The sequence below is a fragment of the Neolamprologus brichardi genome, chromosome 20, assembly GCF_056152115.1.
Source record: "Neolamprologus brichardi isolate AB-2024 chromosome 20, ASM5615211v1, whole genome shotgun sequence".
Classification (NCBI taxonomy): Eukaryota; Metazoa; Chordata; class Actinopteri; order Cichliformes; family Cichlidae; genus Neolamprologus; species Neolamprologus brichardi.
This window is the reverse complement of record NC_142123.1, coordinates 2,559,803-2,582,500: the sequence shown is the minus strand read 5'-3', so window position 1 is coordinate 2,582,500 and position 22,698 is coordinate 2,559,803. Positions and strand designations below refer to the sequence as shown.

The following is a 22,698-nucleotide window of genomic DNA, read 5'->3' as shown; positions in this document are numbered from 1 at the left end:
TTATTCTCCTTTCTTATCTTTCGTTTTGGTATTAAGGCTTAAGCAACTGAATCCACAACCTCAGGAATCCTCAGTCTAAAGGAGAGGCTATGGGGTGAGCTGCTGGGAAGAGCAGGGATTCTGTATAAAGATTAAGCAGGCGAGGGGCAAAAAGATGCCAGTGTGATTAAAGTTAAGAAGTTCAGTGAGAGTAGGGGAGGAAACACTGACGAGACGAGTGGAAGGAAGGCCATGAGGGCACAAGCGACATACACTTGAGTGCACATAAGCAGGAACTGTGCTGATTTTAACTGTGGGCACTGCAACAAAGACGTGCAGCAGCTCAGCTCTTGTCGTCCTTGTGTGCGCCATATGTGAGTGTGTTCGTGTCAAACCTTTGGAGTGACACACTGCAGTCAGACAAGTGAACAGTGGTTTCCTGTCCTCCTACTGACCTAGTTTATACGCACGCACACACACACACACACACACCACTGTTATTCCCAGAGCACAGAAGGAAATATGTGCTAGACACATCAAGTGACACACAAACAAGCCATCAGACTCAGTCTCCTGCCATCATCGCCCACAGCCAGACTCTGTGGCATATTCTTTATCAGTTTAATGCATCAAAGTGCTGCCAGTCACCAGGAAAACAAGAGCGAAAAAAACACGCTGGCATTAATCCTTTTGTCTGTGGAACAATGTGAAAGAGTAAATCAGACACTTCTCCTGATGAGAGATTATGAAACAGCTCTAATTGATAGTCAGATCTAAACCACTACTGCTGCCACTGACTGTGAAAATCAGGTCAGTGGGAGTATAGCAGTGCAGTCAAAGTGGCGAAGGTTGCGGATATCTCACCTGAGATTTCAATCAGCATTTTCTTTCAACTTGAATCTTAATTTGCAATTTTAAAAAAGAGGCTGTGACGGCAGTCTCACCACAGAGACTGTCTGCAAGCTCCCAGCAGTGTACAGTGAGAGACTGGAACCATGTTTGCGGTTAGTGGCCTTGAAAACTCCAGACATTCCTCTTGAACCGCTTAGAGAGAGACTTGCCAGATTCTTGGCACTGCCTTTATTCATTTATGCTCCGGGGAACCAAACCTCCACAAATACACAGAATCAAATACAGAGGATTAAGGTTGCAGTGTGGTCCATTTCACACGCACACAGATTTATTAACTAAGCACCACAGGATCAACAGGTATTCAGAGATGGAAAGTCCCATATTCACAAATCATGATCCAATAATTTAATCAAGAGCCAGAATCAAGTCATTTACTGCCCCGCTTTCACTGAACTGTTACCAATGGAGAAACTTTCAAGCAACAGAAGCTCAGCTCTACTTACTCTACTTACTGCTAAACTCCAGATCCCAGTTACTATGTAACTCAAGCTTTCTCACTCATTAAAGTTTAAAAACATTCCAATTGTATGAAAACAAAAACAGAGATTTGAACAGTACAAGCCCAAACCTCAGTCACGCTAGAGTTATGGTAAGATGGCAATGTAGCTAGGAAATATTGGTGTTTACCCAGTGAGTACATTCAATTCTTTTATATTCGGCAACAAAATGCAGGTAGTCATGGCAACAGGTCACCTGGTGGGAAGCAAACTGTGGCCTATTATGTTCCAAACACCTAAAAAGTCCAAGAAAAGGCCGTGAGTGGCAACGGGAGGTTTGTTTTAGAACGTACTTCTGACTCCATTGTTTAAAAATCATATGCCGTTTATTTCGTGGAAAATTATAAACAAAAATCAACAAAATAACTTTTTAAAACTTAAAATTAAACGAAAGTTAACTTAATTTGCTTTAACAACTTCAAAAGTGGTCAAAAAATCTTTTTCTAACCCTCCCGTCTTCCCATCAGACATTTGGCAAACAAAAAAACATCTTTTCCACATCCCTCCAGGGTTCTCTTAATCCCCTGATTAATGGGAGGGTCCATAAGCCAATAAACCAATCACTTTCCACAAAACTTTTCCAATAAAATGAATTACAAATTTACATAACAAAACTAGGTCAGCATATTCTTACAACTTTAAAGAAAAAACAAAAATGAATACAAATTGCGTTTTATAAACATTCAACAAAAATGGCAACAACACAAACTGTCTCCAAACAGTGGTGGTCTGACTCAAACCGACTGCAATCACTCTCAGATTGGTGAAGGTTTGCAAATAATTTCCTTCCAGTTTAATAGATGCAGACTATTTGGCAACATCTTGTTGTTTGTGCATCTCTTTGTAACAGGTTACTCGACTCCTCTGGTTGCCAACTGGTTTTATTCTGATCGTATTCTTATTTAAAAGCAATGTTGCAGAGCGCCTATGCCATTTTACAGTTAAATCGCCTTCCAACAATAATTATGTCACTAGTTTTGGAGGAATTTGTCAATTTCTGTTTGAGAGATTTAAGATTTTGGCTGTACTCTGAATGTAAGTAGTTAATTTGAATCTCTGTGCAGGTTTGCAACAGATCGAACAGATTTGCAATTTTCGCTGATTTACTACATTTAATTACCCTCCTATCACAAACACATCAGCTGTAATTGCTGAGGTGAATTCAATTGTCAACTGACAGCAGACTGACTCCATGTTATTGCAGTTTTATCGCCATCTTGATGCATCAAAGTCCCCTTGAAGATCACTGACTGTCTTAGAAGTCAAGGAGATCACAAGTTTATTGTAAATGGTTGCAGTAATTTTGGTCTCCACCCCCTGGTTCCCCTGGTGTGACCGTAGCATAAGTAAAAAAACGAATAAAGTCTAAATGTGCTATAAATGTTGCTTTTCAAAGTGCACAGCTTCAGTTTGAAGGCAGAAAAAGAGAACAAATTGATTTGATTTTTATAAATTCATATAAATACTTTCGTTTCTTGTAGACCACATCTTTCACACACATGAACACCCCACCTCCATAGGTTTGTTTCTGAATGATGCCCACCTATTGACAGCTGTAACCTGTTCCCTGTTTTTTCCTCTTATGATCAGTTAAAGTTGTGAGATGGACCAAATAAATCCTTGTCAGCTTGATACGTGATAAGCTTCTCAATATTTTCCCCTTACTTTGCATCTCAAACAATAGCCAACTCTAGTTGAGGGTGTTCGGACCTGTTTTTTTCCCTTAAATAGATAAACTGTCAAAGTAATTTTCTCTAATTACTACAGTACTTTGTTTTTGGGGGAGCTTTTCTCCAGAAGAAGAAGATATGAGATTGAGATCTGACAGAGAAGAAGAAAATATTTAAACAGACATCCTTTGTTTATCATGAATGATACTGTGCACGTTACATGTGCAATACGAGGCCCAGAGGCTGAAGATCGACGCAGCAACTGCCTGTTTTGCTCTAGTAAAGAAGCGCTAGCACACCAAAAGCAAAATGACTCATTATGCTTTTATTTTTTGATATTATTTGTATGTAATCTATCAATAATTATATTTGATTATATTTAGTGCTACATTTATTTTTACATTACTTTAACCCTGTAGCTGTTAAAGCTGGACAACATTTTAACTGCCAATTTATTGCTTATATTTTATATTATAAAATATCTGCCAATTTGTTCTTACAAAAATAATGGAGAAATGAGCAGGAACTGTTTAATAGAAGTATGTTGCAGCTTAAAATGTCACAATCACAATTTTCTTTTCCCAAAACAAGAACAAAAAAAAAAACTAAACTGTGAAATGGATGTTTTCCTGTAGGTGGATGTATATCAACCGCTCGTGCTCCCAAAGTAACCATAAGATTGTTCAGTCTTTATATGAGGTCCACTGAAAAATGCTTTGAGGCATTTTGGGAAAATGAGGGTTGGAAAAGTACTTAAATGACCTTGCAGGCGCTGCATGGCACTCTGATTTAGTGTGTGTGCAATTGTGTGTATATCTTGTGCCAGTGTGCATGTGTGTATGCATGTGCACCCGGATAATCACAGTGATGATCAGCACTACTCTTTTTACCCTTTTTAGCAATAGGAAGCACACACCCTGGGTACTGTCGGTCATCACTATGATTATCTAGTCACACACACACGCATTCACAGACACACACTCGCTCTAAAAAAACAGTCAGAGAACAAATGGCTGGCACTTGTGTTTGAGGGTAAACAAGGCTGCCATTTATCCTGAGGTGGTCGAAAACAACGAGCAAATTAAAAGCGATTGTGATTTCATATGGCAGTGCCAGTCAGGAGGCCTCCAAGGAGAGCTGGAGACAGAGCTGCGATGCACGCTGGGTCGCGGGTATGTAGAGCCTCTCCTTTGGCCCCAGTCTGCCTGACAGCTCCGGTACTGTGCTCTTGCTGTTTGTCACTGGCTGTGCACAAGGTCACTGCAAGTAGCCATGACGGCTTTATGACAAACTGAGTCAACAATGTGAATTGTTGATTTGACACAAAACTGTCTAACTTCTCCTGTCTCACATATGTTCTCTCATAAAATTATATCCTGAGCATCCGAGCGTTCAGAACATGTTGTGTATTTGGAGCAAGCATGTGCGGTTTGTGTGCAAAAACAAACATCTCAGCTTTCATCGTAATGGGGCACACAGCTCCGACCTGGAGACCTAAAGATGTGCTGGCATAGTGATGCTCAGTCAGACTTGATGTGCTTTCCAGACACATATTCTCATTCCTTTCCATAGCTCTCCACCTCTCCCCACTCTTATTGCCATAGCAACTAAACCCAGAAGGAGAGAGAGTGAGGGACAGCCGCACAAAAGATTAGCCATCAGCAAGAAATCAACCTACACATGTGGGCGCACGCACTCAGTCTTGTTTTACATAGCAGTACACTCGTGAACATATACCTGTCTGTGACACACGCACACGCTTGCACGTGCACACACACACACAAACAAAGCACAATGATTACTGTAGATTTGCATCAATATTCATACAGTGACAACCCAGCAAATGTTTCCCTGGCTTATGCTTATTAGTAAGACAATGCCAGAGGCACAAAGGATGCTTTTGAAAAGCTGATTCTGAATTCAAGAAAACCATCTGCAGCTGTCAGCTTTTGTCTCTTTTCCATCAGATCCTGCATTTTGAGCAAGAGCTCTCCATATGGCTGTTAAGAGGGCATCTTATGAATACGCAAAATCCATTTGAGTGTTCGAGGGCGACCCGAGGCACAGTTCCACCTGTGCCAAATCCATCAGTGGGACAGTTTTCCTATAGGTTAACGAAACTGAATAATTAACATTAAGTAAAGCAATAGAGAATGTGCAAGTGTTGAGCGTACTGCCAAATATATATAATAATGTAAACTATTAGCGAGTGTAATTAGATTGTTACGGCAAAAGCAAATCTTTAAAGTCACACTCAGACACTCAAATGTTTCTAAATTTGGCATTTTCAAAGCAACAGCTACAGTAGTCTTAGTTCGGCTGCTACAATGTGAATTTTGCACATAAATAAAAACTTATTCTAAAGATTTGGGGGGTTATTAAATACACATTCGGATGTTTTTACATTTTTTTAAATAGTTTTTCTCTTGAGTCCACCGATGTGGCTTTAATCCTTACGTATTGGCTGCAGGCTATGAACAGAAAGCTGTGTCTATAGTAACAATCAGTGGTGCCTGACTGATCAGTGTGTCGCTGGCTGATAAGAAGGAAACAGGTCAATTTTTGGTTTGCTGTGTTCTCCAGTCCAGTGTAGAAGGCAGGAACACGGGAAAAGCTTATTTAACAATGCAAAAACTTTATGGAAGTATTTGCTTCAATCTTTTGCTTTTCTTAGCTGTGGATTCCCAGTAAAAACATACAAGTTTGTTTATTAGTTTGAAAAGAACTCTATTTTGCCCAGAATTCATTGGGATTTACAAATGCTTAAAGGGACAGTTCACCTCTAAATTATTTTTGCTTATATTTTCTACATTCTGTAGAATTATTCATGCATCCAGGTTGTTTTGATGGAAACTTGTTTTGACATAACTGCCTGCTGTCAGCTATATTGGAACTAAATCAAAGTGACAAATAATTATTTGGAAAAAATCAGCAGCAATTCAGCACAAAAGATGCACCGACCCTGCTGTGAGCGCTTTCATATAGAAACTGCAAAGTGTGCAGCTAGCTAGCATCACAACAGCAATAATCATATCTTGTCCCATTGTCCCTAACACAATCCTCTTTGCAGATGTGCTTCTTTGTGCAGAGTGACATGGCCCAGGCATGATTCAGTAGATGGATAATAGCTGCCATTAGAGTGCTCCAAACAATGTTTGTGCATTTTTTTATTGACTAAGCAGGTCAGCTTTTTAAACGTATGAAAACATCATTTCCCTTATACTGAACAGATGACAGACATCGCTACAACCAACACTTCTATAACTGCTCAACTGACGCCCAAACGGGCAAAAGAAAACATTTAAATTAAATTTTGGTGTGAACTGTCCCTTTAAGATACCCCAGAGACTCTTGTGCAACTGATAAACCATGAACTCGCAGAACTATCCTCTAGTGAGGCGCAGAGACAAACATGATGGCAAATTTAGGTTAGAAGTGAAGCCTGATCCCAGGCTGCGAGGAACGACAGCTCCAACAGTAAATTTGATTAAACACAAGGTAACAAAGATGCTCAGCTCCTGTGTCCTGCAGTCAAAGCTCAAGCAAGCTTCTTCAGCACGAAACCACATTGCTCTCCGTATCGTCACTACCCATTGTTTGCTTTGCCTTGTGCACTGTTTTGGAAAGTTTCTCACTGAGGCCTCTGTGAAGTATTCTCTGGAGAGAACTGCAGAACAGAGCAGCCAACATTAAAAAACAATCTCTCCACTCTGACAGCCAGAGGGGACACGGCAGCAATCATTGCAGTCAACCTGTTGCTATGACTTACAGCGAGCATGTTCCAATCTCGCCAAATGAAAAGATGCACAGAGTCGAAAGTTGAAACTTTTTTCACACCACTCACAAGTCTTTATAGATCACATAAAAGAAGGAGTAAAACTCCATGAAAGCAAGAGCTGAGTATTAGAAAAGCAACCCACCCCCCCAAAAGGAGGCAGGTATAAAAAGAGCCATATGGACTGAAAGTGGGGGTAGAATCACAGGGGGAAGTCGCTCCTCTCCCCCTCTGCACTGTTGGAGAATTCTTTCTAAACAAGGTATGGAATGCACTCCTGTGTTTCATAATTTGTTCCCTCATTCTTCTCCTCTGCACATTTACAAACAGAGTCCTAAGGAAGAGAAAAAAGGGAAGGAAAGACTGTGGGAGCCTTGCAAATATGTCAGGGCAAGGCAGTTCAGTAGAGCAAGAAGGAAATGACAATGAACTGTGAAAGAAAGGGACGTGGTAAAAATATATTATCCATATATAAATGTGTGATTGTTTTAAAGGAGAAAGGGCATAGATAATAAAATAATTAATAAAGAGCGGGAGTTGAAGGAGAGGAGAAGCAGGAGGAGAGAGAAAATGAGAATGCCCCAGGAGTGATCTTAAAGCTCCACTTGGTCTTCGTATTCCAAGTCTGCAGATCGCGCAACATTCAGCCCAAATTCAGGCTGGCTGATTTCTTCATCCAGCTGGGGAACTTCGCTTTTGCAAGAGAGAAACAATATGGTGGAGATCGGCTGGGAAGGAGGCTGGGGGGTTTGGTGGGAGGGCAAGAAGAGATGACGAGGTGGAGGGTGGGCTGGGGTGCAAAGTTTAAAAATATCTCAGTGCTGAACACAGAGCTGAGCCACGGCTCTAGCATACCTTCAATTTCAGCTATTTTTGTTGCTTTTTCCATAATGTCTGAAGTCTGCCTTATAAGCTGATGACAACTAAGTTTCTCTAGCTGAGACATAAAAAGACACACTGGCCCCCCCGCGTTTGCCAGCAGTGCTGCTTTCCGTCAAAAGCACTCTCAACTTGTTATCAAAATGTATTCGTGCATCGCGGGGTCCCAGGTTCGCTGCGGGGATCAAGTTCTTGTCTGACAGCGACCAAACTGATGAAATGTGCAAGCGCATGTCCTTGAGCAAGACACTGAACCCAACCACCCCGAGGTCTGCAGCACATCATGCACTCTGACTAATCTGTGAGGGGACAAAAATAAATGTTCTGTGATTTATTCTATTTTACGAGCTGCGTGTCGATGCCGAACATTGTGGAGCAGCTAAATTTTAATCGCTGCCTGTCGTGTGAGATTATTGTGAGTTTTTGCTTCTTGTTTTCTCGATGGCTTGAATGCACAGCAACTGTTTACTACGGCTGAATGCAGAACTGTGGCAGCGATACAGATGATGCAAGTTTGCCCCGAAGGCCTTTGATGCTAATCATTTTTTCTATTTGAAACTAATTTAAACTTACACATATATCAGTGTATGTTTTGGGGTGTTTTTTTGTTTTTTTAATGGTTGTCTTTGGTTTCGTTCGCCCTGTCTTTGCCGTTCAACCATGTGTGTGAGCGTATGTGTCATTGCTGTGGGGGATTCTTGTCCTAACACACTGCACGCATGAGTCAACACCAGCCCCCAACACTCACAAATAGACACGCTCTCAGATGCAAAGGGAACACATAAAGATGCATATGCAAGGATCATTAATAAAGAAGAGGAATACAAAGAGTTAAGTGACAGCAGCAGAAAGGCAAACATACTTATGGAGACACAGACAGATCCATAGATGGAAACCGTTTTATTATTGCTGTTGTTGTTGCCCTACCCTGACTGCTGCCGTGTGACCTTTACCCTCTCACACACAGGTAAAGCTGCTTGTTGCCTCAGTTGTGGAACAAAGCAGGTGAGGAATATGTTGAAAAAGAAACCACTGAATTTAAAAAGTACTCTTTCCCATATGGTCTGCCTATTACAGTATCTGCCTTTAAGTGTGATCCTAACTCTGCTCCATCCTTATCTTTGTTTTGTGTACTGTCTGACAGCCTGCACGTATGTGCGCTAGATTTACTTGAGGGTGCATCCCAAATAGCATTGGATGTGTGGGAGGCTGTGCCACAGAGAAGATAAGACGTGTTAGCTCAACTTGAGTGGGTGTAATTCCTAACATTATCAGTGTGTGTGGGTGTGTGAGGAGAACATTGATGGTTTCATCATCAGTAGTCTTTACAGCATGTGAATTCCTTCCTCTGATTGCAAGATTTGAAAGTTTGCTCAAAAAGGCGTGAACAGGCGTTCGCTGTCAGCGCTCGTCCACTTGTCCACTCCACCTCTCCTTTACATATTACAAAATATTTCCCCAAACTCAAACTCTCCGTTCAGATAAATCATTTGATAAATCATTAGGTTACCTGCTTTTATGCCGTCTGGGCTGTGAATTCAGCTCACCGTGGACAATATAAGACAAAGCATACCATCTGTTTTCAAATGGTTTGTCAACAGTCTTTGCTGGGAAGCAGGCCCCACTAATGGCCCTCTGGAAGCCAATCTGCTAATGCGCTGTGCAGACTGCCGCTGGTATCAGAGCTAAAATGATACATGCCTTTCTCTTTCATTAAACCCATCTCCCCACCTGTCCATCTTCCTGCGCTCTCCATCTCGATGAGTAGTGCCCAGATCAATAATCCCAGCTCTTCTGTCAGACATTTCCTCCGACTCTTCCTACCTTCTAGCGCTCGTCGGTATTGCGATAAACACAAATCCACACACAGTGCAAATAACACCCATTCACACATTCTTAACTTAATAAGGACGCCGCTGCCCCTGCACTCGTGTCACTGGATATCGATTAAGATGTGAAAAAAGTGCGGCAGGGTAGCCAGCATGATGCCACATTGATTCAGCTGCAGTCTCTTTCTGCATATAAGCAAACGGGTCAGATTCAGAATTAAAGACTGTCCCGTGTGACTCATTCAGTCTGTGAGCAGCTGGACTTATTTTAGCTTACCCATTGAAAAGTGTGAGTATGCTGGTCTAAGCGATAAGCATCCACTAGGAACACATATGGTGTGACATAATAGCATAGTGCATGTGATCACCCGCCCTGCAAGTCAGTGCCATTACGCCTAAGTAGAGGGATGAATCACACTGCACATGATCGTTTCCTCTGAAGTCAGTCATCAGGCTTTTTTTTTATTTGGAATCAATGAATGATGGAAATGCATCGTAAACAGTTGTGTCCAAGACAATAGAGCAAAGACGGCCTGTCATGGTTTTAAAAAATGACAATAAAGAGGAAATTCTTTTGTTGCTATTGATATCAGAGTCAGGGATGTGGGAGCTAATAGTAAGCTGCTGATTATCTCAGCTAAGACAGTGCAGGCACCACTTTGGGCCTTTTTTGAAAATATGAATGCTTTAGACAAATAGATGGTAATTGATACAGTTACCTCACGTGAAACAACAATGTCTTGGGAGAAGAACGGAAAAAAGTCTGCATTATTCAGTATTTGTCCTGTAGACGCCACAGTGAAAACAACGGGAAAGACTCAGCAAATTAGTTGGAAGTTTGAAGTCAGATATGTGATATCTCACAAAAGTATGAGATACAATTATAAAGAAAGGAAAGAATTGAATGATATCAGGGTTTTTTTTTTAGAGAAACAGTTTTTCAATAATATAAAAGTCTACAACTGACCCCTGACCCCCATGTTTTAATCAGAGAAACCGCTGTGCAGATTAATGGAGAGAGCAGTGCAGTATGTGAGCACCAAAGCCAGCCGCTGTGCTTTCTTCTCTGAGGAGGTTTTATAGAGCACACATGGCTTTTACAGACAGGATAGAGTGCTCATATTTCTCTTGTTCAGCTTGCAAAATAAAAATTTAAAATCTCATCTTTTCATACTGGACCAAAGTAACCCCCCACCCCCACCCCGCCATCCCTGCCAATACACTAAACATATTTAAGGAAATCCTGACAGTTGGGATAATGTTCTTGCTATAGGTTTATTGAGAGTTCTTTTAATAGCCTGACATGTTTCATTCCCCCACATGTTTATATGTTTTGATCTAAGTGTGTGTGTATTTGCTATGATAACATGGTAGAGATGCAGAAGGGAGCTGCAGGCGATGGAAAAGGAGAATATCTATTACATAAGAGATTAAACTGAAGGAATCTAAGGTATGCATTCAACAATGCCTGCCAGCAATATGAAAATCTACTTTATGAAAAGCCCCCCCCCCCCCCCCCCCCCCTGCTAAGTACTGAACTTCAAAGGGTACGTCCACTGTTTACAACTTTGATGTACGCTTGTAAAAGGGAACAAACGCACAGCGTGCCACCACAGCATAAAATCGTACACTGCTATTAGACACCACTGTTGTTTTAACTTTGCCTTGGAGCCACAGGGGCAGAGGTCATGCATGTGTACAAGATGGCAAAACGAACAGAGAGGAAAGACCAAAAGAGGTGGGAACATTAAGTCGATTTTTTTTCCTAAGCTCAAGGTTACACCGAGTCCTGAGTTTTGTATAAACTACAAACATCACAGCTGCCTATGGACGACTGTGCTGCTCATCTGACTTTGTTGTTATTACATATCATGCCACCTGCTGCTTTAACTCAACACTGCTCTGATGGGCCGCTGCTATTTATGTTGCACGTCATTACTGCAAACGCCGGTGTCGGAGGGGAAGACAATGACGGGGGTGCTGCTGGGGATTGTTGTCGTTTTCTTCCGCTCCCCACTGTTTTGGGTGGAGGAATGTTTCGGCGTAGCACAGCCACCCCGACCCCCGACCCCCCGCGTGATTCATTCATCCACGTGCCGCACATAACTGAGTGACGTGAACTCGTCGTGATGAGGACAGTCACCTTCCAAATCACATGCAGGCTCTTTCCCTCTTCTCTATCCTTACTGGAAGAATGCATGATCCATGTCCTCCTTCCGGTTCCTCACTGTGCTCTGCAGAACTTTTTCACTTGCTCTGAAGTGTGTGTGTGTGCGTGCATGTGTGTGTGCGTGCATGCATGTGTGTGTGCGTGCATGTGTGTGTGTACATCTGTTGCTTTAGCTGGAGGTGCAGGGATCAGGGCAGGGGGCTAAGGCTTACAGTTAAACTGTTCACATATGCTCGCAGAACAGAGAGAAGAGATAAGAGAGACATGGGTGGACATCTCAGATAATGTATTGGAGAAGGAGATGAGGAGCAGGGGGATGATCAAGAGAAACTGCACACACACACGCACACTTACACACAAACGTGCACATACACAACAAACAGGATCACAAAATTCCAACCTCAAAGCCGGGAAAATCAGATAATCGGATATTAAAGGTCACATTTCTTTAGGCGTTCTGTGTGTATGTGCGTTTGTGTGTGACACTGACCTCTGACTCGTGCATAGCAGCAGCCACACTTGGCCAGGACTTTACGGAACAAGTGTTGGCAGCCACAGCCTCTGTGGTGGCGATGGTGATGGTGGCCCCCTTTCATGCTGTTGAACCATGAGCTGAGGTGGGCATGGCCCGGGCACTCTTTCTCTCTCTCTATCTATCTCTCCCTATTTCTGGCTCTCCTTTCCTTCTCGTTTCTCCGTCTCTCTTCGTCACCCTCACACAAGTAGAGGTTTACTCCTCAAAAAGTGTAAATCCCCCAAAAAGGTGTCAGTTGATCCTCCTCTTCAGCTGACTGCACGCAGACTTAAAACCCATATCCAAGAAACCAAGTGTAAGAGTCCCCAAAAGCACTAAGCCAAGAAGAAATCCGCACTCACAGGGTTTTGCAGCTGATGATAAACAGTGAGAGAAACATTCCAGCAAGCTTATCGTTACGCTGAACGTGCTCCTTCTGTCTCTGTCTCTTTTTTTTCCCACTGCTTTCTTTTTGGTGCTGAGCTCTCGCCTCTGTGAACTGCCTGGTCAAATGACACACTGGGAGACTGCTTCAGAGAGAGAGGGGGGAGAGAGAGAGAGCGATTGCAAGGGAAAGGGAACGAGAGAGAGTAAGGGGAGGGGTGAGAAGGGTGGAGTCTGTAGCTCTAGTTGCTGGCTATTCCAGGATAGCTTTCCCACTCCCATAGTTTTCTCTCTTCCCTCCTCTCAGCTGTTTTTTTCCTCTGCTCCCTTCTGTTTCCTCTCTCGTCTGCTGCCCCCCATCTTGTCTGTTATCCTCTTTTCTACATGGTTGAGTCTCATTTTAGCATAAGTAATGCTTAAAGGGGCTCTCACATAGCCAACTCCGAGATCAGATGAAATGACACGCTCTCTTGTGTCTGCTCAGAGCTGGCTGTTGAAATAGTAACACCCAGGTCTGCAGTGTACACGGTGCTATTTACAGCAGAATGGCCATGTTATGCTGAAGGTGTCGTGCATTGTCCGGCCTGTATCTGACTCTTTCTGACAGTTTAGGAATGTTTCTTTGTGGGCTTGTGGCTTCGAGTGGGCTTTTCTGGCTGGGACAGCTCCAATATTGACTTCTGCGCTCATTTATGATCACAGAGCTCGCAAAGTGTGGTTCCATGGAGGGAACAGGCGGTCTCATATTTCACAAAGTTGGCATTCTTGGTGTGTGTGTGTGTGTGTGTGTGTACAATCAATCATTTGGGCTGATAATTTCCTGTTCTGAAGTACACAGTGGGACAGTCTAACCAAAGGAGCTCAGGGAATAAAGCAGTTTTGTATCAGTGACAAAGTTGTACTATACCGCATGCCCCGCGTAAGGGAATTGGGCTTTGCACTGTAATATAGTTACACCATGTTATCACCATATAGTGTAACTTCATCTTGTGATACACACCCACCTCAAATATCTAATCAGCCAATCAAATGGCAGCAGCTCAGTGTATTTAGGCATGTAGACGTGATCAAGATAACATCCCGAGGTTCAAACTTAGCATCAGAAATACTTAGACAGGCTGGTCTGAGTATTTCTGAAACTGCTGTTCTGCTGGGATGTTTGTTTAAAACCATCTCGAGTGTTTAAAGAGAATCGCCCAAAAAAGAAAGAATACGCAGTGAGCAGCAGCTCTCTGGGTCATAATGCTGTTTTGAAGCCGGAGGTCAGAGGAGAATGGCCAGACTGCTTCAAGCTAATAGAAAGGCAACAGTAAATACAGAAGAGCAGCAGCGGACCACACAGAGGGCCAGTCCTGACAGCCAAGAGCACAAAACTGAGGCTACAATTCACACTGGCTTGCCAAAATTGCACAACAGGAGATTGGAAAACTGGTATCTGGTCTCAAATTTTCCTGCAACATTCAGATGGTAGGAGACAAAATCTGGCATGCACAACATGAAAGCATTGCTCTGGATACTGCTTTGTATCGATGGTTCAGGCTACTGCGAGTGGTGTTATGCTGTGGGGGGTGGGGTTTTTGTCACTTTGTTCCCCTGAGTACCAACTGAGCATTATTTAGAAGCCACAGCCTACATGAATATTGCTGATGATCATGACCATGGCTGCATCTAGCAGGATAGCGTGTCACAAAGCTCAGATCATCTCAAACTGGTTTCTGGATGGATACAGCGTTTTACATTATGTGCAACTGACAAATCAGAAGAATGCTAACATGTTTTCAGGACCTTTTTGAATCTATGATATGAAGAATTAAGGCAATTTTGAAGAAAAAAGTGAGTCCAATAGTACGAGACCTACAACTTAGACCTAATAAAGTGGCAAATGAATATATTTAGACATAATCACCAAAGCGATCAACTAGGATAATAAAATATTAGAGATGCACCGATACCCAATACTGGTACCCGATACCCAATACTGGTATCGGGTATCGGGTACACACACATATGAGTACACACATATTTTACAGTATCGGCCCCGATACCCGATACTGGTATCGGGGCCGATACTGTAAAATAGGGGCCGATATCGGGTATCGGGGCCGATACCCGGTACTGGTATCGGGTATCGGGGCCGATACTGTAAAATGTGTGTGTACTCATACTCGTAAAAGTTAACCGATACCAACTTATTTCATTAATCAGAGGGTGGATTGTCATTTCTGTTGTAGTTTTTTAGATTGGCCACTAGGGGGCCAATTATTATTTTATTTATTATTTATTTTATATTTTTTTATATTTTATTATTTATTTAATAATAATTATTTTGTTTGTTTGTTTACAATATGGACACTCTGCAATAATTTAAACGTTTATTTTATTCGCAAACCTAATTTTTATTTATTTTATTCCAAACAGAAGTGTTTATTTATTATTCTGAAAGCTCGAGACAGTGCCAATAGTTCAGTGATATTTTATAAAATTACAATGTGGAGACTCTGCAATAATTTAACAGAAGTGCTTATTTTTCACTTGAAATTTTTTTGTGGTCATTTTTATTAAGATTTTATTTTTTATCGGCAGGGAATAAAATAAAACCTGTCTTCCAATTAATTGTATTTGTGTGTGTGTGTGTGTGTGTGTGTGTCGTTTTTTGTACTCTGTATCGGCAAGTACTCAGATCCAAGTATCGGTATCGTATCGGTTTGAAAAAATTGGTATCGTTGCATCCCTATAAAATATGCTCATTAAAGTACACAGATCAAACGAATACACCGACACATGCATTTACAAAACCTGATGAGTGACATTTTTAGAATTTTTAGTTAAACTCAGAGGTGCCCAAAAATCTTCAGCAGCAGCTGCAATCTTTGACCAACATCTTTTTGCGAGCAAATGTGTCTTTGGGTAAATGTGTCTGTGACTAAATCGGATCGAGCACGGAGCACATTTGTGTGTAGCATTAGCTGTGAGTGTGCATATTCAAAAGAGGAACACTGTAGAATTGTTTCCCTTTCTTTCTAAGTCAATCTGATCAACCTGAAAGCTGCACAGGGCAATTCTTAACAAAGCGCTGTTCGCAAAGCATGCAATATTTAGATGTGTACTTTACATCAAAGCACATTAAAGTCAATTAACATCTGGATTGTGGCTCATTCTCCATGCATGTGAAAGCAGAGGCTGTAAGTAAAGCAAATACATCCAACTCGAGATGTAACTAGCGTGGGAAAGAAAATAAAACTTGTTTCAAGACGTGCTGCATATTTTGAGGCACAATTACTATTTGATCAACAAACAGCCTTTCTCAGGCCTGAAGCTGCCCATCTCAATTTTCCTGGGCACATCCTTTCACAGGCTGCAGTCCAACTGTGTGGAAATCACCACCTGATTACTGCAACAAAGACAGGCAGCATCACAGCACCCACTCAGGTTCCTCTACGGGGCATCAATGGAAACAAGAGAAGGCTGAGTATCAGCTGGCACTGAACCACCGTGCAGGCACACACAAGCGCATGCATCGCTGAGGTGCACCGTCAGCCACTTCAGCAGCTGGCAGAACTGTGTCTCCATCATCTTTCTCTCCAGTGGCAGGGTGGTGGCACACTCCTGTCAGGATGTTTCTGTCAGAGTAAACAGAGACGCCTGCTGCCTCACCCATTAGCCATACAAACAGAGTCCTACAAACCAGTGCATTGACTATGCAGCATTTCAGCACTCTGTGCATGAAGAGGGATCTAAAGCAGATAGAAAATACAATTCTGGACTGGAGACAGACTTATGCATTATCAATTCCCAGGCTCAGGCAGCACAGTGGTTCACCACATATCTGTAAAGATACAGACAGGTCACAGCTTTCCTGTCTCTCTCCCCATCACAGCCTCCATCCCTCTCTCGGTTTCTTTGCTTATAATGGATGTTTTAAGCAACTGTGATTGAAAGGGCAATTCACCAGAGGATTCTTGAAAGGCACTGCTGAACGTCTCCGTTTGTCTGATGCTGATACGGCTGCCAAACGCCGTGCGAGCGAAGGAGCACAACTCGAAATGGGTTGAGAAACAGTTGATTTGACAGCAGAACTGATGGCTTAAGAGAAACAAGATAAAACAAAGAAAAGAAAGACGACAGCAAACTGTGTTACAAACTGAACAAATACTGCCTGCGCTACCAATTAACAAAAAAACAGCTATAGAGCAAAGAAGAAACGCACCGCTCTGGAGACGCATTCAAAATTAATGAATATGAGAGAATCTTTTAATATGCTCTTAAGCTAGAAGCTGCCAGATTATGATCCTACAAGTCCCACAGCGGGGGGGGGAGGGGGTGCTTTTGTACTTGTTGCGTAAGGTTGATTGCAGGCGTTCTTTTCAAAGCACGACAAATAGGAAAAAATGTTTTCATTTGCAGTATTAGAACAAATCTCTGGACTATTATTAGACGCTCAACGACCAGATCTGACATGTACTTGGCATACTGAGTGCTGTGTTTCGTTTTGGTCTTTTACTAACATCTATTTCTGTGCATCAGCCCTGACATTTAACACTGGCAGCGTCCTTCGTGCAATAATGGAGTGTAATAAATGAGTACCAAAACTGGACCAGCAGACAATGCACAAAGCTTTGAACGTTAGCAGAAATATGGAAAAAATGTTCCTCCCTCGGCTTGAAGGGAGTAGAGGGGGGATGTGAGGTGAGGCATGCATTAACACACATTCATCTCTCTCCTTTTATCTCTCCTCTCTGCTCACTCACTTCTTTCTCCTACTCCCCACACACAGACACACAAACACACACAGCAGACTCCTCTGCACACGTATGCTTGTTCAGATTCAGAGACGTGTAAGAATGAATGAAATCTATACATTTACATTCACGCTGGACTGGACTCGTTTGCAGATAAGCACACTAGCGAATAGATGGGTATGACATTTTTATGTAGAGCCAGGCAGCCAAGCAGGGCAGAGAGTATTATGTTTTCACTGAAAGAGAGAGTGAGCCGCATTTCAGAGTGTGTGCTCAAAGTGGAATATCAAGTGTGATTTATGAATGTGTTGTAAATCAGCTCATACACAACATTTCCTGCTCGTTTCATGTGCCACTCTTGGGATGCATATGTTGCAGACACTGTACGCCCTGCTGAGGTAAAAACATTCATCATGTGTGGCAATAAAATACAGAAATAACAGCAAAATACAGAAAATTCGTGTGATATAAACATGCATGCTAATAGATACAGTAAGATATGCAGTTGCTTATTCACAGTGTGTCCCCCAACCCCCCACTGACATTAGTCTTTCTTCACCCCATCACTCTGCTAAAATCCTGCCAAAATGTGCTCACTGCATTTCACTTTTATACCACTTTTTCCTTCCCCTTCTCTCCTTTACTTCCTCTCTATTTTTTCCTCCCTATTCCTAAGCTGAGTGCCAATTAAGGGAAACTGGCATTTTGGACAAGCCACTATGAGGGGGAGGTTTGGGGCTGTTTTGGCTGATGTCATGGAGCAGAAGTTGTGAAGTAACTCATCTGCCCTGCAGAGAGATGCTGTTTTTGTCCAATTAGACTAAACTCCACACTGCTAGCATACACCGGGGAGGCAGATGGGTGTGCCTCTCTCTGTCTGTACATGCATGTGTGTGTGTGTGTGTGTGTGCACTTCACCACTAGTACCACTCAGTACCTCCCATTGTCGTACCTCATCGAGCAGAGCTGCTCTCAGGCAGCAGTTCTGCACTAGGCTGCACAGACGGGAGGTCCATGTCTCACGATATTCACACACATACAGAAAAAGATCTGCCTTTACACAAACATATACTCCCTTTCCCATCCAGCTCTTATTTTTCCAGAAATCTATCCAGCTTTCAGCTGGAGTTTTACAGCTTCACCTGACCCACAGCATCGCTCTTTCTGCCTTTATCTCGTTGCAGCTGAAGTGTAAACCTTGCTCTAAAAGCAGCATGCTACCACTGAGACTGCCGGTGACTGAGTTTGGGGCTTAAGTATGATCTAAAACGCCCCCCAAAGGATAAAAAGTTAATTAAACAAATGCAAACCCAAGGGATTATCTGCTGGAAAAAAATATCAAAAGGTGCCCCTGCTACAGTATGAGTTGAATGAAATACCTCTATATCCTAATATTAAAATATAAAGCTTTAAATATATCCACCTTATGCACTTATTCAGTTCGGGGTCACTTAAAAATCACCAAAGTACTGTTAAAAAAAACTTACTGTATGTCACTGCTGTGTTCACATTTTTTTCCACTGCCCCCAAGTGGCCAAAACATATTTAGTTCAGCAACAGCAAGCTTAGTGAGCTGATGGATGTTGTGAATTCAAGAAATAGACGTCTCCATAATATACCTGTCAGTCACCACTATTTCACAGGAAGACAGTTCAGGTAACATCATCCCTACAAGAACTGAAACAAATACCAGAGGATCAGGTGCAAAAACAAATGACGGTAACATTTAATCATTACATAGAACTTATAGTATTTCTGATACAGTGTATAACAAAAGCTATTCTAGATTGCACATGAAGGTTGTATACATAAGATGTATAACTAATTTTGTTGGTGATATCTTTAGTTTGCCAATTAAACTTATATTTATTCTATTAATGAAAGATACATTGAAATGATACTACAGTATTTATGCATCTCTTCTGGGCAAAACTCTGGACTTGTTATAAATAAACAGGAATAATTATGTCATTGACTTATGCGAAGTAATGCTAATCTCTCCGATCTCTGGGCTCTATACAATATGATGCAGCTTCAGGTTGATCTCTGCCCATTTAAGGTCATTCGCACACAGTTCAGTTCCAAGGTCCTTGGGGATCAGCACTCCTTGAATGGCACACTCTCCCAGCCTCTCTCAAAACCAGATATGGACAAAACCATGGATTTCCCGCACATTTCTCCTCATAATAACTTATGGAAAAATATGAATGGTTTAATTTGAGAAGCAGTGAGGTGCACTGTGCTAAACTAAGATGACTAAAGAAGAATTTCTCTCCATTCTTTTGTTTTGGTCTCTGGTTTTACACATTAGGAATTCTTATGTGTTTCATGGTTTTACTTTTTCAGTAGCACAATTCAATCGAAAATCTTGCTCTTCCTCAACACTGATGACACATATGATGACACACAAGGTGTGTTGTGTACACGTGAGCTTTTCTTGTAGACATTTATAGGTAAAATTTAGCACTTTGTTTTACTGGTGCAGTGAAGATTTGATCTTACCTCAAAAAAGGACAAAACTATAAAAGCCAGAGTGCATGGACACACTCACAGCTCTCCATCAGAAATCAGTGTTTTAAATAAAGGAAATCTTTGTGTTATCTGGCAAAAGTAAAGATGTGAATTATACATCTGTGAAAGGAAAATCTGATTATAGTTAATCAGCCAAGTTGCACTTTGAATCATTAACATCACGACTGCTTTACATGGTTTGATCTTTGAGTGGAAAATAAAAAGCAATCGTCCCTTCTGTTTCAGAGTTATGGAGTTAAAAAAGTATTTTTTACAGTGTATGATATCACAGTAAAGCTGACTTTATAGAAGCCCCCTTTTTATCAGACAGACAGTTGTACAGGTCAAAATCCTAACATCTAGCTCTGAAGGAGAGGTCAGGGTTAAAATAACAATGCTGTGGACACGGCCTTGTTTCAAAACAACATTTAAATAATGTAATTCAAACTCAAATATAGCTTTGAATCGGTGAAAAAACAAACACGACGAGGCGAAATGAGGGGAAAAAGAAAGTCACTAAAGTCACGGAAATGAGAAAAACAGGAATGTTTAAGAATTGTATAAAAAAAGGGGGAATCTGAATTTGTGGATGCTGGCACTGGCCTGTGATTCCTGGGAAGCCACTAGCAGGCATCTCATTTCTAACACATAACAGATGGCCCTCATGGGCCAACGAACCATGTCTTTGAAGAAAGCAAGGGCCTATCGTCTTTCCTCTGTCCTACATGTAGAAGGTCAGAAATTATGGAAAATCTGGAGGATAAAAATTATGTAGCACCCTTTCAAAGTGATAACGTTGATGATTCATTTTTCTCAACTAGCTCTAACTAGATAAATAAAGATTGAACATTTCTGATGTTTTTAACAATAATACAAAAATCTTAAGTAAAATTAGTATTTATCTTCTAGGTTACCAAGTTTGCTAAATTGCATTTTAAGGAAATTATTAGTAATGAATGTGGCTTTGTGTCAAGGCCATAAAAAGGCTTTGTGGTTTCATGGGCTGTGTACTGCCAGCTCTAAGCAAAAAATAACTGACACAAAAATAAATATTAGGTAAGTGGAAAGATACTGCGGTAAGACCTCAAAATAACAAGGTCCTAAAGCTGCCCCAACTTAATGAAATAAAATAAAGCAGCATTCAGTGTGATATCGAACATCATTTGTTCATTTACATGTTACAGCCGAGAATAATTATATTCACGTTTCAAATAAGTGACGACGTGTATTGCCAAACCTTCTCTGGGCTAAGACAAAGTCTGTCTGGCGTTTTGGTTCAGTTGTGTTTCATTGATTTTCCAATTTTCCATCTAGAGGAAAATGGGCTGTGCAAAAACAATCGAGCTTGTCTGGAGCTGAAATAAACAATCTCCTTTTCGGTCATCATCATTCTACATGACCCTGAATAATTGCATTTCTTTACTTTTTTTTTTTTTTTCGCTCCGCTATTCTGAGCCCCGACCAAAAATAATTTCTGGCTGCATCGACTTCAATAGCATTCCCTGTCCGAGTAAGACCGTTACAGATAAGCATCGCTGACAGCTTCCTCTGGCCTCACTCGCACCCCTTCTGTAAGCCATATACTGCTCTGCACAACAGTTAGTGGTCTGGCCACATGGTACACACCACCAAACCTCCAATATATACACACACACTCCCTCTAACCCAAACCCAGATCCAGCAACAAAGCTCCTTTTGTTCCATTCCACTCAAGTAAAATGGCAACGCACGCAAGCCTTTCACAGAAAAATCAAAATAAGTTCAACCAACAGTGATGGGGCAGAAGGGGAGGGCGGGCAGTGGAGCATGTTTTCTTGCCCCATCTGGAAAGTATTGCTTGTGTATATGCATGCACACAAGAAGTCTCTTTCTGTCTCACGAACTCATATATGGTACATTACAGCAAAGCAATTTAAGGTTATCAGCGCTAATGGAGGATATTTAGGGTGGAGTTTAATAAGAGCAAACCACCAACATTCAGGTGACTCCAATTTGATACCTTTCCTGAACTTATTACTGCCTAATCACCACCATCAGATATGGCAGATGGGACCCAGGCCTGTTTTGATTCGCACGTGGCTAACATTCAAGAACAGGGTGAACTGAGAGCAAAAACACAGGCAGTAGCTAGCGGCTCACATGAACCTTATCATGAAAAGAAAAAAAAGACTGAGGAGTGCACGAGGAAGGTTTCTTAAACGTTACTTCACAGAAATATGAGACGTTTCATAGCTGGAAGTTTGCGTTTCGGTGAGCCTCTAAGCTCTGACTGGTTTGGTGAGACCTGCAGGTCTACGGTGACTCGGTGCAGCACTTTCAGGTCTTACCTGTTCTTTCTCTCTGGTCTGAGTTTTCTGTAGTAGAGGCCTGCTGCTCCCAGTCCAGCCCCTCGGGCTCCCACTGGCCCTGGACAGGCCCCTTTTCCTCCTCGCATGATGGGAGGTCTACCTCACCTCCTTCTGAGAGCTATACACAGAGAGATGCATTTGTCAGCAGTGGAGCCCTGCACTCAAGGAGGAAGTGACTGCGAGATTGTATAGAGTACTTATGGTCACATAACCACAGAACATTATCCCAGTGGCTGATTTTTTTTCCAGTTTCCTGCATCTTTTTCATACTTTTCTCCATTACACACTGAACAAGAATGTGATGGAAATGAGGCCCTGGTTTTGCCACAGAGCTCGGATGAGAACCATTTCTCAGAAATAGGTTTGAAACTGTCTTTAAGTCCAGGGATGGAGGGAGATTAGATTCGCTGTTATGGCTATGTCCTATATCTGCCGGAAAGGAAATAATCTGTCAAGATAAACATTTTTTTAAGAGAAACAGAACTTCAAAA

The 22,698-nt window shown here is 41.8% G+C and overlaps 1 protein-coding gene across 3 annotated transcripts in view; it reads right to left on the bottom strand.

The window, feature by feature from the left end:
• The window catches only part of arhgef25a (Rho guanine nucleotide exchange factor 25a), a 44,566-nt gene that overhangs the window by 21,020 nt on the left and 848 nt on the right, over positions 1-22,698 (bottom strand). For 2 of the 3 annotated variants that reach the window (XM_087833307.1, XM_035905678.2), the window contains exon 2: positions 22,187-22,325. In XM_087833307.1, coding sequence (XP_087689433.1) covers positions 22,187-22,325 — 139 coding nt within the window. Of the gene's footprint in view, positions 1-12,201; positions 12,744-22,186; positions 22,326-22,698 lie in introns of those variants that run through there. The other variant, XM_006785628.2, reaches the window with a different exon arrangement.